General features: G+C 44.6%; 1 protein-coding gene across 2 annotated transcripts in view; it reads left to right on the top strand.

Annotated features, from left to right (window-relative positions):
* The window catches only part of KCNH1 (potassium voltage-gated channel subfamily H member 1), a 388,389-nt gene that overhangs the window by 38,384 nt on the left and 334,530 nt on the right, over positions 1 to 15,475 (top strand). For both annotated transcript variants that reach the window (XM_045983592.1, XM_045983593.1), the window contains exons 4-5: positions 5,924 to 6,052; positions 13,284 to 13,402. In XM_045983592.1, coding sequence (XP_045839548.1) covers positions 5,924 to 6,052; positions 13,284 to 13,402 — 248 coding nt within the window. The remainder of the gene's footprint in view (positions 1 to 5,923; positions 6,053 to 13,283; positions 13,403 to 15,475) is intronic.

The raw sequence follows: 15,475 nt of genomic DNA, 5'->3' as shown, positions 1-15,475 counted from the left end.
GAAAATACATTTACAGTAATGTATTTATTGAAAAAAATTCATGTTCCCCAGAGGAAGTAGGAGTGATAGGCTCTGTATTTTCATTCCAAATAAAATTCTCTTTCTAAAAAGAAAAACAATCCATTTATAAGTGGACATGTGCAACTCAAATGTGTTTTGTTCAAGGGTCAGTGGTGGTAGATAGTCTTTGTTACTATTTTTCTTTCAAAAAATTTCCAAGTTTTCTTGGCTGTTCTTCTACCTTTATTTTTCTACTTGAGTTGAGTATCAATTCATCAAACTCCAAGAAAAACAAACAAAAAAAGAACAATTGAGATTCTGATTGAAATTGCATTAAATTTATATATTAAATGGGGAGGTTTGACATGTTACAAAATTGAATCTTTTCATCTACAAACAATGTAGCTTTCTTCATTTATTTAGGTTTCGTGCTTTGTTTTGGTTTTCAATCAAATTTTAATTAAGTTGAGGCTTAGGCATTGATTTTTCTAGTTTCCCCATGTCTGAGACCATCCCTCTTCCTGAGAACAGGTAGAGGCGGCTCTGGAGTTTCATTAAACACCTTGAAATACGTTATCTTTTAAGACATCCAAACACCCCTGTGAGGTAAGATCGAACATTTCAGTCTTACAGGTGAGGAATATAAAAGGAACAGAGGAATGTATCAGACACATACATATTTTATTGAGTCTAAAGTAGGTCTATTATCCCCATTTTGCAAATGAGAAAACTGATTCTAAGAGGTTAAGTTGACATTGCCAAGGCATACAGTAAACTAAGAGATAGGGTTCAAACCTGGGACTTGGGGTTCCCAGTCAGATGTTCTCATGGCCAGCGGCCACTGCTTCTCCCTGGTGCTCTCTCAGACTCTCTGTATTTGTCATTTGTCTCAAGGAAGGTGACCTGAGACCAACCAGTCTGTTTCTTAGGGGAGGCGGCCATTCCCCAGTCCAGTTTCTGGACCTGTCATCTGAATGGCCCAGTACATACAGCCATTCCCATGAACCAGTGATATAGTCGTCAGTTCCATTGGTATTGAATATGGCCTGGATACCTGGCTGCCTCTTAGCCTGTTACAGAGAGTACTTGGGAGGAGGCCCAGGGTAGGAGGAAGCCTAAAGGAGGCCAAATATATCTCTTGTATTCCTGAGCCTTGCTTTTCTGTTATCTGACTGCTAGGGTTGAGAAACCCCATGGCCAAGTCAAGTTGTCAGGTTCAATACTGGATGACCTGAGGCAGCTAGTAAGGGATGAGAATCACAGAGTGAGGGGGAGGCTGAGCCTGACCTGTAGCTGCCCCTCCACTGGTACCCTCCACTAGGAATGACCTGCTGTCCCAGCAGCAACCGCCTTTGCCAGCAGCCTTTGCTATTTTTTCCCCAGATTTGTGCATTGATCTTCCTTTATTTATCATTCACCCTTTGTCCTTTTTGCAGAAACAGGACATCACATACTTGCTTTTCTCGATTTGCTCACCATAGGTACTTGGGTGCAGAGGCAGAATTTTAACCTCGTCTTCCTGATTTTGTGTACGTACGTGTGAATATTTGTGCTTGGATTGCCTCTCTTGTATCATGGTGAAATGAATTATAGTCCAGAACCTGGATTCTCAGAGAGATCCCTGGAGGCCAACTGCCCTGGGCAGGTCTATATCTGAATGGAGCCAAAGGGCTCCTGACTGTTCTTGGGTGTTCTAGAGGGGTAGAAGAGAAGCTGTGAGGGCTCCAGGTGCTGGGCAGTCTATGTTCATTTGAAGCACCTGTTTCATATTTTGAGACTTTGAGTAATGTTTCACTAGTTAAAAATGCTTTGCTCTTAAGAGTAGAAGGTTGAGGGATGCCTGGATGGCTTAGTGGGTTAAGTCACTGCCTTTGGCTCAGGTCATGATCTCAGGGTCCTGGGATCGAGTCCCGCATCAGGCTCTCTGCTCAGCAGGGAGCTTGCTTCCCTCTCTCTCTTTCTGCCTGCCTCTGCCTACTTGTGATCTCTCTCTGTCAAATAAATAAAAAAAATCTTAAAAAAAAAAAAAGAATAGAAGGTTGAGGGGCACCTGGGTGGCTCAGTGGGTTGGGACCTCTGCCTTTGGCTCAGGTAATGGTCTCAGGGTCCTGGGATCGAGCCCTGAATCAGGTCTGCTCGGTGGGGGGCCTGCCTCCCCCCACTCTCTCTGCCTGCCTCTTTGCCTACTTGTGATCTCTGTCTGTCAAATAAATAAATAATCTTTAAAAAAAAAAAAGAGTAGAAGGTTGAGATTACAGGTCTGTGCTAAATAGGTGGGATTCATGTTCTCCTTTGAAAGAATTTCAGAAATGAAAATTTAAGCCAATTATGCTTGATTTCCTAGTATTGTATAGGGAATGCTAATTTGTGAGAGAGGCAGGTCTGAGTGACTCTGAAGACACTGGAAGTAGGATTTATTTCTTTGGAACTCAGCAGGTATCCCTAGAGTATCTGCCCCTCCAAGGGTGTTGAGTTTTCCAACTCTAAAATGGCACCTTCTGGAGTTGACCATTATAATAACCTCAAGTAACCCAGTGCATAACCTTGTACTACACAAGGGTGCAGGGTGATGAGACAGAGAAACCTCAGATCTCCTGCCCCAGAGTGAATTACAGTCTATTTAAGGAAAGAGCCCTCCATTGTTAAGGTTTAAAGGGAGCCCTCCTCTGCTCTGCGGGGAGCCTGCTTCCTCCTCTCTCTCTGCCTGCCTCTCTGCCTACTTGTGATCTCTCTCTGTCAAATAAATAAATAAAATCTAAAAAAAAAAAAAAAAAAAAAAAGGGAGCCTTCACATAGTTCTTTCCTTCCTTACCTATTATCAGAAGCAATTGAGAGAGATTCAGGACTCAGGCAAATGGAGGTTAAAATATCCCCTTTAGGACCAGCAAAGCTAATCCTAGAGAACGTAGTTTATGTCTGTGGACAAGTAAAGTTTCCAAAAGTGAGTCCTAGGATCAGAATTCCGCACCCAACAAGGGAGCAGTGGAGAACCGCAGGCTTCTCCTCCTATCGGTCATCGCCCTACCATTTTGAGTTCTCCCCTAACATCTGTAGAATGGGGAAGCAGAGCAGGGTGGGGATTCATCTCTAAGAAAGCAGATGAAGAGAAGTGGTTGAGCTATATATGTCCTCTGAATTTCCAACCTAGAGAAAAGACTCAGGAGTTCCTTTGAAATCTGTCTGTCCATGAGGAGACACCAGATCAGGGAGAAGGAGGTTCCCTCCCTCAAGAAGCCCAACTAATCAATTAGAGACATGCTCTAAGGCATCCTGGCTATATGAATTTTGGTATAAGATTCATATTTATTGCCGGAGAAGAAATGATCAGAATAGCCCGTGTTTAATCAGGGAGCGTTTCTGGAGGAAGCATTGGGCTCAGTTTGGTGGAGAGAAGTGCACAGTTTTAAACAGATTGACCTCTAGAAGTAGGGGAGAGGGGAGTTCAAGATGAGCTTCTGCAGTAAAATGAAAAAGGCCTCCCACCATGACAAACAAAGTGGGTTCTCTCATGATCTGGGAGGTGTAGGTAATGTCATCAAGCCCAGGAGCCATAAATGGAATATGAAGATTAGATGGCACAGTCCCAGCTGGAAAAGTTCACAGGCATGGGGCCCAGCTGATAAGTACCGTGGGTGGCCCATCGGTGGCAGCTGGGAAGGTTATGGTTCCAGGGATTCCAACAAAAGATGAAGCTCTTGGGTTAGATCTCATGGGGCGGGGGGGCTCTCCTCTCATTCCTTACTGGTTTGATAAATTAGCAGCATTTTCTGGTTTACCATCTGAAAAAAAATTGTTGTTGTTTTTTTTTTTAAGAGCAGAAAGAAAATGGTGTTTTGATTTGTTTGTTTTTTGTCTTACCACTATAGAATATAAGGGAGAGCTGTGGGTGTGTAGGTTCAATTGGTGTGGTGCTTTGAGTTTTCTGTTGTTTAATTGAAAATGGTTTAAAATCCCATAGTTTCTGAGCAGGGTACTGGGAAGAGTAGTAATACAGACCTTTCAAAAACAGTAGGTGATTCAAAGGCCATATTCTTTTTGATTTTGGAAGGCTATGTGTGATTTTTGGTATAGTGGATTTTTCTTTCAAAACACTTTTTTCATAGGGTGACATTATAACCTTTAGTCTTCTAAGAGTGCCCAAAAACTGTCAGCTGAAAATTATGGAATAGAAAATCGACAGAGGAATAAAATTAACTATGGATGAATATACAGATAATGAAGATGTAAGGAGAATATATTCCCATCTGATCAATTTGCTGCCTGTTTGACTCTATATTTTATGGTTATTTATGCTTCCATGTGAGTAAGTGTGATAGCCAGATGTGTAAACTGGGTATTGTTAAGTTGGATTGGCTAATCTTCATGTCAGTCAGAGATGTCTGTCTGGCCATGTTGTCGTATAATGTAGAGTTTGCTGTGATTGCCCACAGAGAGGCTCAGAGATACCTCTTGGGGATTTATTTCCATCTCCCAAGATTCAGTGAGTTGTTTGCTTGCTTGCTATCTTAAAATAAAATAATATATGTAAAATGCTGAACACAATGCCTGGTATATAGGAAGCTTCTCTACTTCTTGTTGTAAAATATTTTATTTATTTGACACGCAGAGAGAGAGAAGAGTGTGTGTATGTGCACAAACAGAGGGAGTGACAGAGAGAGAGAGAAGCAGGCTCCCTGCTGATCAGTAAACCCAAGGGAGGGAGGTGGGGCTCAATCCCAGGACCCTGGGATCATGACTTGAGTACAAGACAGATGTTTAACCAACTTAGCCACCCAGGTGCCCCAGGAAGTTTCTCTAATTCTTAACATGGAGAAATACTTACTGTATTTTAACCTGAAAGTGATTATAAAGTAGCATATAAAGTATTATCCCAGTTCTGCAAAATTCAGCAAATAGTTGAGGCCTTATATCCTAGATGCTGTTTAAGGGGATATGAGAACTAGATAGAGAAGAACATATGTTTCTTTGTGTCTCATTTAATTTTGCATCACAGAATTGTTTGTTGTGGCTGGCTAGGATGTCCTCTATAGATAGAAAACATTTATTTTCCCTAATTCTGTTTTGGAAGCCAGGCACCGACTTTGTATAGATAGTTAGTGGTTGACACCTGAGTGGGTGTCCTCCCTGAGAAGTTAGATGAGTCCTGCCCACCTTCTCCTTGTGTGGATTAGGGCAGTGCTTTGGAAGAGCTCATTTATCCCATTTTCACTCAGGAATTAGGATTGGAAGTGGAAACACAGTGGTTGAGCTCCGTAAAACACTAATGTAAACACTGCCCAAAGCCACATGGGAACCTCCCTTTTTGAGGGAGTCTTTGCTGGGAGAATGATTGTGGTGGTTCTCTTCTTTCTTCAGTGTGTTGTCATTTGCCCATTGCTTTGGACCTCTTGGGTTTTTATTTTGGGGAGAGAGACTTAGAAATATAGCTTTTGGTCCATGGTTGATTGAGTGTGTGAGTCAAACTGATAGATGCCCAAACTGGATTTGGACACTGGGGCCCTTTAGCAATGGAAATTCGAGTTTGCAGTGGTCTGCCAGCCATGGTTGGCAATGCTTGTCCTGGTCCCTGCTCTTTACTTGTCTACGGCATGGTCTAAGGTAAGTATTTAGGTTTCTGTACCTTAGTGACTTTCCATAAGATCAGAAGGGATTTTTCAACCCATTTTCTAATCATTTTGCAAGGGTTACAAGACCTACATTTATAAAATATTGGAACCGGAAGAAAATCCCTGCCAAATAGTCACTGTGAAAGTTTCTTATCCCAGTAAGAAGAGGAATTCACGGTATGACATTCCAGCCCCTGAAGAAATAAAACCATTTAAGAATGAGAAATTATTTGTACCTATTCATTCCCAAGTCTTTTTTTCAGAGCCCCTCATGTGAGAATGCAAATTACTGACCAACCTTTTGATATGTCTTTCAGGGACGCCTGTGTGGTTCTTTGTGAAAATTGCTCCAATTCGAAATGAACAGGATAAAGTGGTTTTATTCCTTTGCACTTTCAGTGACATAACAGCTTTCAAACAGCCAATTGAGGATGATTCATGTAAAGGTGTGTAATTCTGATCATGCACATGCATTTATGCACTGTGCTTTTTTTTTAATCCTGTGGTGTGACTCCCCCCCACCCCGAGAATTTGAGGTTGCCAAGGCAATCTCTGCCCAAAGATCAAGATTTAAACTTTAATTTGTGTCGGGTAAAGCATTGTATCATTCTGGAATGTATTAAGGGGGAAGAAGAGAGGGGAAAAAAGCTTTGTTTAGGAAAGCATTTGAATCAATTTTATGCCTTTTTAGATTAACCCTTTCCAGTAACGATTAGACAGAAGAAGGGAGCTGGGCACCTCTGGTAGCAGCAGCTTCTTTTCCGGGGTCCCCAGGACAGATGCTGGTCACCCAAATGAGGCAGTCCATGGCTACATTCATCTCATTTGTATGTAAACTTTGTTAGATTTGATTGACTTCTTGAATTTCAAGATTGTTAAAGTAGATTTTTTTTTTTTAAGATTTTATTTATTTATTTGACAGACAGAGATCACAAGTAGGCAGACAGGCAGGCAGAGAGAGAGGGGAAAGCAGGCTCCCTGCCGAGCAGAGAGCCCGATGTGGGGCTTGACCCCAGGACCCTGAGATCATGAGCCAAGCCGAAGGCAGAGGCTTAACCCACTGAGCCACCCAGGCACCCCTAAAGTAGATTTTAACACATTTCTGCCTCTGTGGTTGATTGAGTTAAGTCTTGGCTGGTGAATTCATTGGAAACGTGGTATTAACGAGGCCAGGGTCTTGAGTAACATTTGCATATGGGTCATTTAACCAGCCTGTGACTGCAGATGGTAGTGCTCACTTCAGCTGTATCACGGGCAATATTCTTTAAATAACACTGGGGGCCAAGGAAGGAAAGGGCTCAGAATTTCGAGAACGACGGTACTCCTGAAGAGCTCAAGCTAATCAGATACACACAAGATGGCATGCTGTTGCCGGAGGTGTGGGATTCGGGGGCGTCCCAGCGCTCTCTTCTGTCCCTCTTCCCCAGCGTGCACTCGAGGTAACCTGGTGGCTGTTGCTCCCCTTAGCTGTAGTGCCTCTAGGGCCTGTGGCTGATTTTCCAGCTCCCTGAGACCCATGCTCCTTGAGATTTCCCGAGATGCACCAGAAGATCTGAGCGGAGTCCAGGGAGAAGCCAAATGGGGATGTGACAACATGGTGATTGTTAAATGTGCCTAATAGGTGGAAATAAAAAGCGTGATGTGGCTGCTCTCCTGGGCTGTGTCCTCTAGCACGTCTGGAGGCCTACATTTATAAAGTTCAGAGCACAATGCTGTGTATAACCATCATCATAGTTTTCATCATATTTTTCCTTTTAACTGTCTGATAACCCAGTAAATCAATTGTAGCCTTCCTCTTGGTTTCCAGACAGCAGCAGGTGTAAAGTTTCTCGAAGAGCACCCTAGCCTCCTGCAGTCTCCTCTTTTTCCTGCGGGTTTGTGATTCCCCAATTTCTGGATTCTAGCTTGAGGATTTCTCAGTATGATAGTGATTCCATGGTGAAAGACCGACTCGTGATTAAGTATTACCCTGCTACCCTCTAGAAAAGCGCTTTGCTTCTTTAACTGAATAAACTCATAAACAATTAAAGGCCGTTAGATATTTTGACATTTGTCTTTGTAAGTGTTGTCTTAAAAATGTAAAGAGTCAGCACATTGGTTGAGTCAGGCTGCTTGCCTCTCACCATCGCTGGAACGTCTTTGGGTGACACACAAATGTTGTTTAGTAGGAAAGGCGTCCTCGGCAGAGAGCATGCCTCCCGAGCCGCCGAGGCTTCTGCATTCGGCTCTTGGGAAATGTGAATGAGGTGATCAATCAAAGTGATGCGGTGAGATTTGCCTCAGTTTATTGTCCAGGAAAAAAATACGCTCTACGTCATTTAACCTGAGTCAGTGATGCTTTTCCTTGCTGGTGAGTGTTTAGGTACACATGCACGCACGCACACTGCATGCTCACAAGCACACACGCAGGCATGCTTCAGTACTCCCTGTAGGAATGCTGCTAGTGATCGCTTAAAGCCTTCTCCAAGACATGACTTTATAAGTCTGTCCATTTCCAGTGCCACGACAGATATGTTCGGACCCTCCCTCTTGTTATGTCACTGTGCCCCTGGCCTCCTTTGAGTGGAGCACTCTACTTAGGACAAGGTCAAATTTTATATTTGTCAGTTTATGGTGGAAGAGCTTGAGAGCTGCCCAGGCCTTGTTCATTGTAAGTCTATAAACTGCAGCTCTGACTGCAAGGATTCAGTCGAGGAAGATACGTTGCCATGTGGCTGGATTGTTCTTCTGACTTGAAGTTTCTTCTTGGATGTGCTCTCCCTTTGGGAGCTTCTGGCAGATTCTAGTTGGGTTTTCAGTGCAGCACCCCAGTCAGCAGTAAGAGTCTTGAGAGCCTTGCTGACCCAGGGTTGTTGGGAATTCACTTTTGAGCGGGAAGGGGAGTGTGGCTTTATCTAAATCCCCAGAAATCCCCAGATAATTGCTCTTTGACTTAGGAGCGCCTGTTTCCCACTATCAGATTCGCCCTTTGCTTTAGTCAGTTGTGCTCAAATTGTCTTTAAAAGGACATTGTGCCCCTTGATCACACAGTGCCTAACTCTGGGGCTTGGGACGGGACTAAGTGCCTTGCTAGTGACGGGAGAAGCCAGCGGGTGCCTCACATTTCCCCCACAAACAAGCAGCTGTGGACTATTTCAGCATCAGACACAAAGTAACTCCCCTTCCCCCAGGCCCCTCTTTGACTGAGTGTATCAATTCTCAAGCTCCTTTGTAGGAATGATCCAGGCCCCTGACCATCTCATCTTCTCTTTTCTGCCCATCTTTTGACTGCTTGCCCTGTTTCTGATAAAAAGTGTCCACAGATGTCAGGAGCCAGGAAATGCAAGTCAGGCTACAGCTCTGTGTGTGTGTGTGTGTGTGTGTGTGTGTGTGTGTGTGTGTGTGTGTATTTGAAGTCAGAATGAGAGAATAGATGGGAATTCTTGGCTGAAACGAGAATCTGTAATGTTCCAGGGGTTTCATCTCTTATCTGTTTTTTTAAGTTTAAATTCAATTAATAAACATATAGTGTATTATTAGTTTTAGAGGTAAAGGTCAGTGATTCATCGGTTTTATATAACACCCAGTGCTCATTACATCGCGTGCCCTCCTTGATGCCCATCACCCAGTTACCCCATCCCCTCACCTCCCCCCTCCAGCAACCCCCGGTTTGTTTCCCATGATTAAGAGTCTCTTATGATTTATCTCCCTCTCTGATTTCATCTTGTTTTATTTTTTCCTTCCTTCCCCTGTGATCTTCTATTGTGTTTCTTAAATTCCACATATGAGTGAGATGATATGGTGGTTGTCTTTCTCTAATTGACTTATTTCCCTTTCTTACTTTCTGTTACTACGGATAATTGATAGTGGCTGCAGGATATTTTTCTCTGTCCTATTCTCCCCTTCGAGCGAGGAGGCTTGGGTACATGGGTAGAGAAGAATTAGATGGTAAGGCTCAGAGTTTTCTGTCCTCATTGTTCCCTGAAGGATGAGGCTGAGTCATCCCTCTTGTTTTGTCTCTTACCCCACCAAATAATCTCACGTTAAAGGAGTGAATTCACTTTTAAAGACTTACGTATTTACTTCCACACAGTAAACTTGAGCCAGATTCAGATCAAAAAAGGAACGTAAGACTTCAGAGGAGATTTTTAAAGGCCAAAGATTGAGAACGTGCGGGGAGGAGGGCTCGAGCAAGCTGTTGTAACTGTAGACCCTTCCCTGTATCTCTTTCTGTGCAATGTTTGCGAGGCAGTCTTGGAAAAGAATCTGGGCAGTGGATACAAGCCACAGGTCCCCTTGGCTCCTCCGATACTAACATTTTTTCTCTCCGCCCTTGGGATGATGGAAAGGTGATGATTTAGTGACTGCTCCTTGAAGAAGCCACTCTAGAGTTTTGGTTATTTCTACACTGTTGAGGAAAAGATCAGGGGAGGAGGACCTGAGAATCCTCAGGCGGTGTCCACACTGACTGCCCATCTTAGTCCCCGGTGTCCTCTGTTCTCTTGCATACTTTGGGTTACGGCACCAGGTCCTTTAAGAGAATCTGTGATTCTGCAGATTAGGACCCACCTGTCCTCACAGCCTCCCCACCAAAGTCAGGACTCCTGCCAGCCATCCTCTGCAACTTCTACTCAAAGCAAGTTGGCATTCTTTCCCGGGGCGGGGGCCTGGACATCTGTCTTGTCTCCTATCCCTGAACTTACTTATCCTTGGAGGAGCTGGGATTTCATTTCATCCCAGAACCCTCTTGTCTGGCTGAGGGAGGATACAGGGCTGTGTGGGCTCAAGCAGCCTGGTGGGGGGGGTCTCGCCTGCATTGAAACCTGTTGTGTGCTATTGTGTGGGCAAGGAAGGGGGATGTGGTTGTCCTTAGGGAGAGTGGAGAAAGGATCCAGGGAGTACTTTTTAGCCAACTGCTGGATTGTACATTGTGTCTTGTTCCTTCTGGCCTTCTTCTGCTTTCATGCCTCCCCTTCCTGCCCACCCCCTCTCACCCCAAACACACCCAGTACCTGTGTGTGCTGGATAGATACAAGTCAGCCTGAGACTGGGGGGAGTATAAAAAGAGGGAGTGGGCAGCTCTGCCTGTGGAGGGGCAGTATCCAGGAAGGGCACTCTTGAACCTTATCTTCCTGTGGAAAAGGTCCATTGTGCTTCCCCGAAGGAAGGTCATCCTGAGCTAGGTTCTCATTGGGTTGTCTCCTCCTGTGTGGCCTTTCGGACAATAAGAAATTGTTTCCAGGAGGGTTTCTCCTGATGGCTCTGGTCCACATGTTATGGCACCTGTTATGTTCCATCATGTGTGTTTGCTTCTCTGACATTTTTTTAATCTCACTGTGTGGCTGTCGCCCCAGTCCCCCAAACCAGGAACCCAGAGACTGCCTGGGATGCCTCTTCTCTCCTTCCGCAGATGTGCTCCCCGAGTTCTGGGGGTCCTACCCTACAGCTGTTCTCAAGCTCTCCTTGTTGCCGGGCCCAGGCCCTGGGATTGTCCATGCATGCAGGACCTCTTGCCTGGGGTCCTGCCTGGTCTTTTATCTGTCAGACTTGTTTTTTTAAAGCCTACCATGCTTGTTCCCATTCTGTCTTTCTAAAGTGAAGTTGGTGTGTTTCTTCCTTCCCAACCTATTAAAACTCCTTCCTGGTTTCCCATGGGTTTCAGGATGAAGTTCAAATTCCTTAACCTGTTATCTTGGTTCTTACCGCTGACATTCTTCTCCCTGTGGCCCCTGGCAACCACTTTAACATTACTTCAGGCCATGGTCTTCACCCTTCTTCCCTCTACCAGCTGCGCCTCCTTCATCTATCCTTTTAGGTTGTCTTACTCTTCACTGACATATTACTCTCTTTTATGGTTTTTGCCTTTGTAGGTGCTGTGCTTTCTGTGTGTAACATCTCTCTTTTTCTTCTTGTGTTTTAATTCCTACTCATCTTTCAAAATTTTTTTCTGGTGTCACTTCCTCTGCCCTAACCCTAAGCTATGCCTTCTCCGTACAGTCTTGACCATACCATCCTATACTCATGTCTGTCCCAGAACTTAGCTTCCATATCATGGCTTTTTAAAAATTTATCGGTCAGTCTTCCTTGCTGGGGTGCATGCTCTTTGAAGCCAGAATCCGTATCTTATTGATCTTAGTATCTCCAGTACCTAGCACAATGCCTGGCATATAACAGTTATGTTTACAGAATTAATACATGAACGAAGGAAGTTTTTCATCTGGCCCATTAGAAAATATCTATAGGGGCGCCTGGGTGGCTCAGTGGATTAAGCCGCTGCCTTCGGCTCAGGTCATGATCTCAGGGTCCTGGGATCGAGCCCCGCATCGGGCTCTCTGCTCTGCAGGGAGACTGCTTCCTCCTCTCTCTCTGCCTGCCTCTCTGCCTACTTGTGATCTCTCTCTCTGTCAAATAAATAAATAAAATCTTTAAAAAAAAAAAGAAAGAAAATATAGCTCAGCAAGGAAAGCATGGGGTGGAACTTGGAAGAGAACTTCCTTCCTTCCTTCAGAACAGGCAGAGCCTGACCATGCTTATAGAGGTGTGATGGAGAATTTTACACTGTTGGTCCATTTCCCCGTCCGACACCCATTCATCTTCCCCTGCCTTCCACTCAGCCAGTGGAGAGCCAGCTCCTTTGAGAGCCACATTCCTGGAAGGGTTTCAGGGCTAGCCCAGAGCACGAGAGGCTAGCCAGAGCCAGGGAAATGCCCAGAGGTCCAGGGATCTTTCTTTTCATCCCTTGTGCTAGATTAGCTTATGGACTGGGACCCTGAGCTCCCTGCCAGGCAGGGTCTGGGATATCTGTCTTGCCATCTCCTTCTTATCATCTGTCTCAGGGTGTGGGTCGTGGTGGTGGTGTAGTGATGGTAGTGGAGGGGTGGGTTGGATCGAGGGTTTGCAAAGCCCTTGCTGATCTTTTCATGCACAGCTGTGTTTTACCTGATGGAAAAATACACTTTCTGTTCTTGAAAAGCTTTGCAGAATTCAATTGCCGTTTTGTTTCCAGCTGAAAGAGCCTAACTCTGAAAAAATCCAAGTTCAGTACTAGGCTCATTGGGATTCTTGTTATTTGGGGAACCTGTCACCAACAGTCCTTACCCCATCCCAGAACAGGGTAAAATACGCCCTTGCTTTCTCCCCACCTACCCAGGGATTAGATTCATTTCTTATTCCCCTGGCTTTGGAGATTGTAATGCACTGGATGGCCACTTAACTAGCTTGTCCTTGCCACCCCTGGAACCAGCTCAGTCTCTGCTAGATCAGACCATGTGGGGGTTGGGAGCAGCCTGAGCCCAGTCACAAATTCAGAGAAATAGCTCAACTGTCTGGTATCATCCAGCAGGAAAGCTTTGGGCCAGAGTGGAAAGATCTGGGTTCTGGACTGTCTGTAATTGTCTAGGCATTCTGTGCCTCAGTTTCCCCATTTGTAAAACGGAACTGAAACCTGCCCTACTTACGTCACAAAGCTATGATTAGGACAAAGTGAAAGTGCAGGGAGAAGTAAATTGCTACACAACTTTGAGTGTGTCTAGATGCTTTTCTGAGAGCCAGTCTGGGTTGGGAGGAATGCAGAGGAACTCACAGGAGCCCAGGAGGACAGTGGGTGTGTGGGCTCCCAACAGTGTAACCGGTGGTGTGAATGTCCGTGACCTTCAGGACGTGGTTGAAACTGTCTTTTCTCTCCTCTGCATGCTCCAGGCTGGGGGAAGTTTGCTCGGCTGACCAGAGCTCTGACAAGCAGCAGGGGCGTCCTGCAGCAGCTGGCTCCCAGTGTTCAAAAAGGCGAGAATGTCCACAAGCACTCCCGCCTGGCCGAGGTAAGGGCAAGGGGCTAGCTCTTCGTAAACCTCACTTCCCTGGGTTTGTGCGCTAAGAAAAGGGTACAGAACAAGTGCATGGTTTGGAAGGGACCTTCAGGACCCTCAGATTCATGTCTTGGTTGGGTACACATCACGATGTGTGACTTTGGGAAAGTGACCTCAGTCCTTTGACCTCTGGATTTTCCGTTAGGTAAAAGGGGTCTGCAGACCACTCCAGTCCAGCTTATTGAGGTTACATGTGTCAATTCATTTTCTTGAGAGAGTAGGGAAGGAGCTAGAAGTGCTACATACATGAAGGGGTGTTTATTTATAAACCATAAATAATTTCATTATTTGAGCAATACATATTAGAGGAAAACAATAGGAAACAAACAAAAATCACCTGCAATCCCACTAACCAGATGGCTTTGTTATAATTTTTGTATGCATTCTTTAACTTTTTGTTAAGTATATCCTATTACCTAAAGACCAATAGATACATTCTTTCATAGTTAATATTTATGAAGTTCAAATGTATCTAAGAATCAATGTATACATTTAATGTGGTTGTGTTACTTTTTCTTCATTTTATATAATCATGAACATCTTTCCAGGTTAATAAAAGTACTTGAATTTATCATTGTTCTGGTAACTTTTGTCATAAGAAAAGCCTGTGGTGGTGGTATTTTCCCTGTTGCTGGGACAAATGAGTGGCTGGGAAGCCTGAGCAAGGGGCTTCACTAGGCTTAATGCACCCCAGTCATTCTTACCGGTTTTGGTGGTTCTGCATCCAAATTGTGTATTATCTTTGATGGTGCCTGGCCTTCATTTTTCCCACTCAGCCTGGGTCGGGAGTGAAGAGTATTATCCCTTGTGCATGGCATGTTTCTGTCTTACCACAGATGACAACATAAGCTGTCTGTTTGCCAGCCAATGGCCCTCAGTTCTTGGCCCTTGCTCATATGACTGGGTCCTTTCTGGCCTGACTCCTGGCTCCCTAAGGGAGGAATAGCCAGCTTGGTGCAGCTCACGTTCAGAGCCCTGAGTATTAGATAGTTCACTACTGATGATCTCCTCGTGGCATCCCAGAGCTTCTGCCAGCAGTGGGGATGAGAGCATTCACCTGTGTCATGTTAGAGGAGAAAAGGCACTTGGAAGCATAGCTTTTGGTTCTGGGCTCAGTACATCATGGAAAGAAAGCTAAAGGATACCTTTTGGCATACAGGCTGCACTTGGCCTGTCCCTGCTGCTGCTTTTTGTTAATTAAGCAATCTCCTTTCCTGCTGCTCTCTGCCTTGCTTATTCTTACTCAGCCACATTCCTGCTGTATGCTCCTCGTGCACACCAGGCTTGCTCTTCTCTCAGAAGAAGTGTGTGGCAGCTCCTTCACCAGCCGCAAGTCTTGGCTCAAGTGTCTTTTTCTCTGGGGGCTACCTGCATCAGTCAGGGTTCTCCCAGAGAGATAGAACCACAAGGGTATTTATATATTCAGAGATTTCTTGCAAGGAGTTGGTTTATGAGACTATGGGGACTGGCTAGGTGAGTCCAAAATTCGTAGGGCAGCTTGGCCAACTGGAAACTCTGGGAAGGATCCAATGCCAAAGTCCACAGATGGTATTTGTTCTTCCTCTGCTTTGCTCTTAAGGCTTTTCAACTGATTAGATGGGGCCCACCCAGATTATAGGGTATAATCTGCTTTCCAGAAAGTTGGCTGAGTGTAGATGATAATCACATCTACAAAATTCCTTCACAGGAATGCTTAGATTAGTGTTTGATCAAATAACTGGGTACCGGTGGCCTAACCAGGTTGACCTATAAAACTAATCATTAGAGTTCACCCCCCTGTCAGCCTGTCATACATATTTCCTTAAACCATACTTATTCATCAAATAAAGGCAGTTACAGAGTCATACTTCCACCTAACATGATCCAGTTATGCTGCATATAACCAAAAATGCCAACTCTTCCCACTGCAGAGGGTGCAAAATCTTTGGGGGATGTTTACTCTTCCCTTTGATATTCTGTAACTTAAATAACTGAGGTGTAAACTATTGTTAATACATCTTATGTTTGATAAGGGAATAAGAGAGG

Source organism: Meles meles, chromosome 17 (genome assembly GCF_922984935.1).
Source record: "Meles meles chromosome 17, mMelMel3.1 paternal haplotype, whole genome shotgun sequence".
NCBI lineage: Eukaryota > Metazoa > Chordata > Mammalia > Carnivora > Mustelidae > Meles > Meles meles.
The sequence above is the reverse complement of the archived record's forward strand: the minus strand, read 5'-3'. Positions and strand labels throughout refer to the sequence as shown.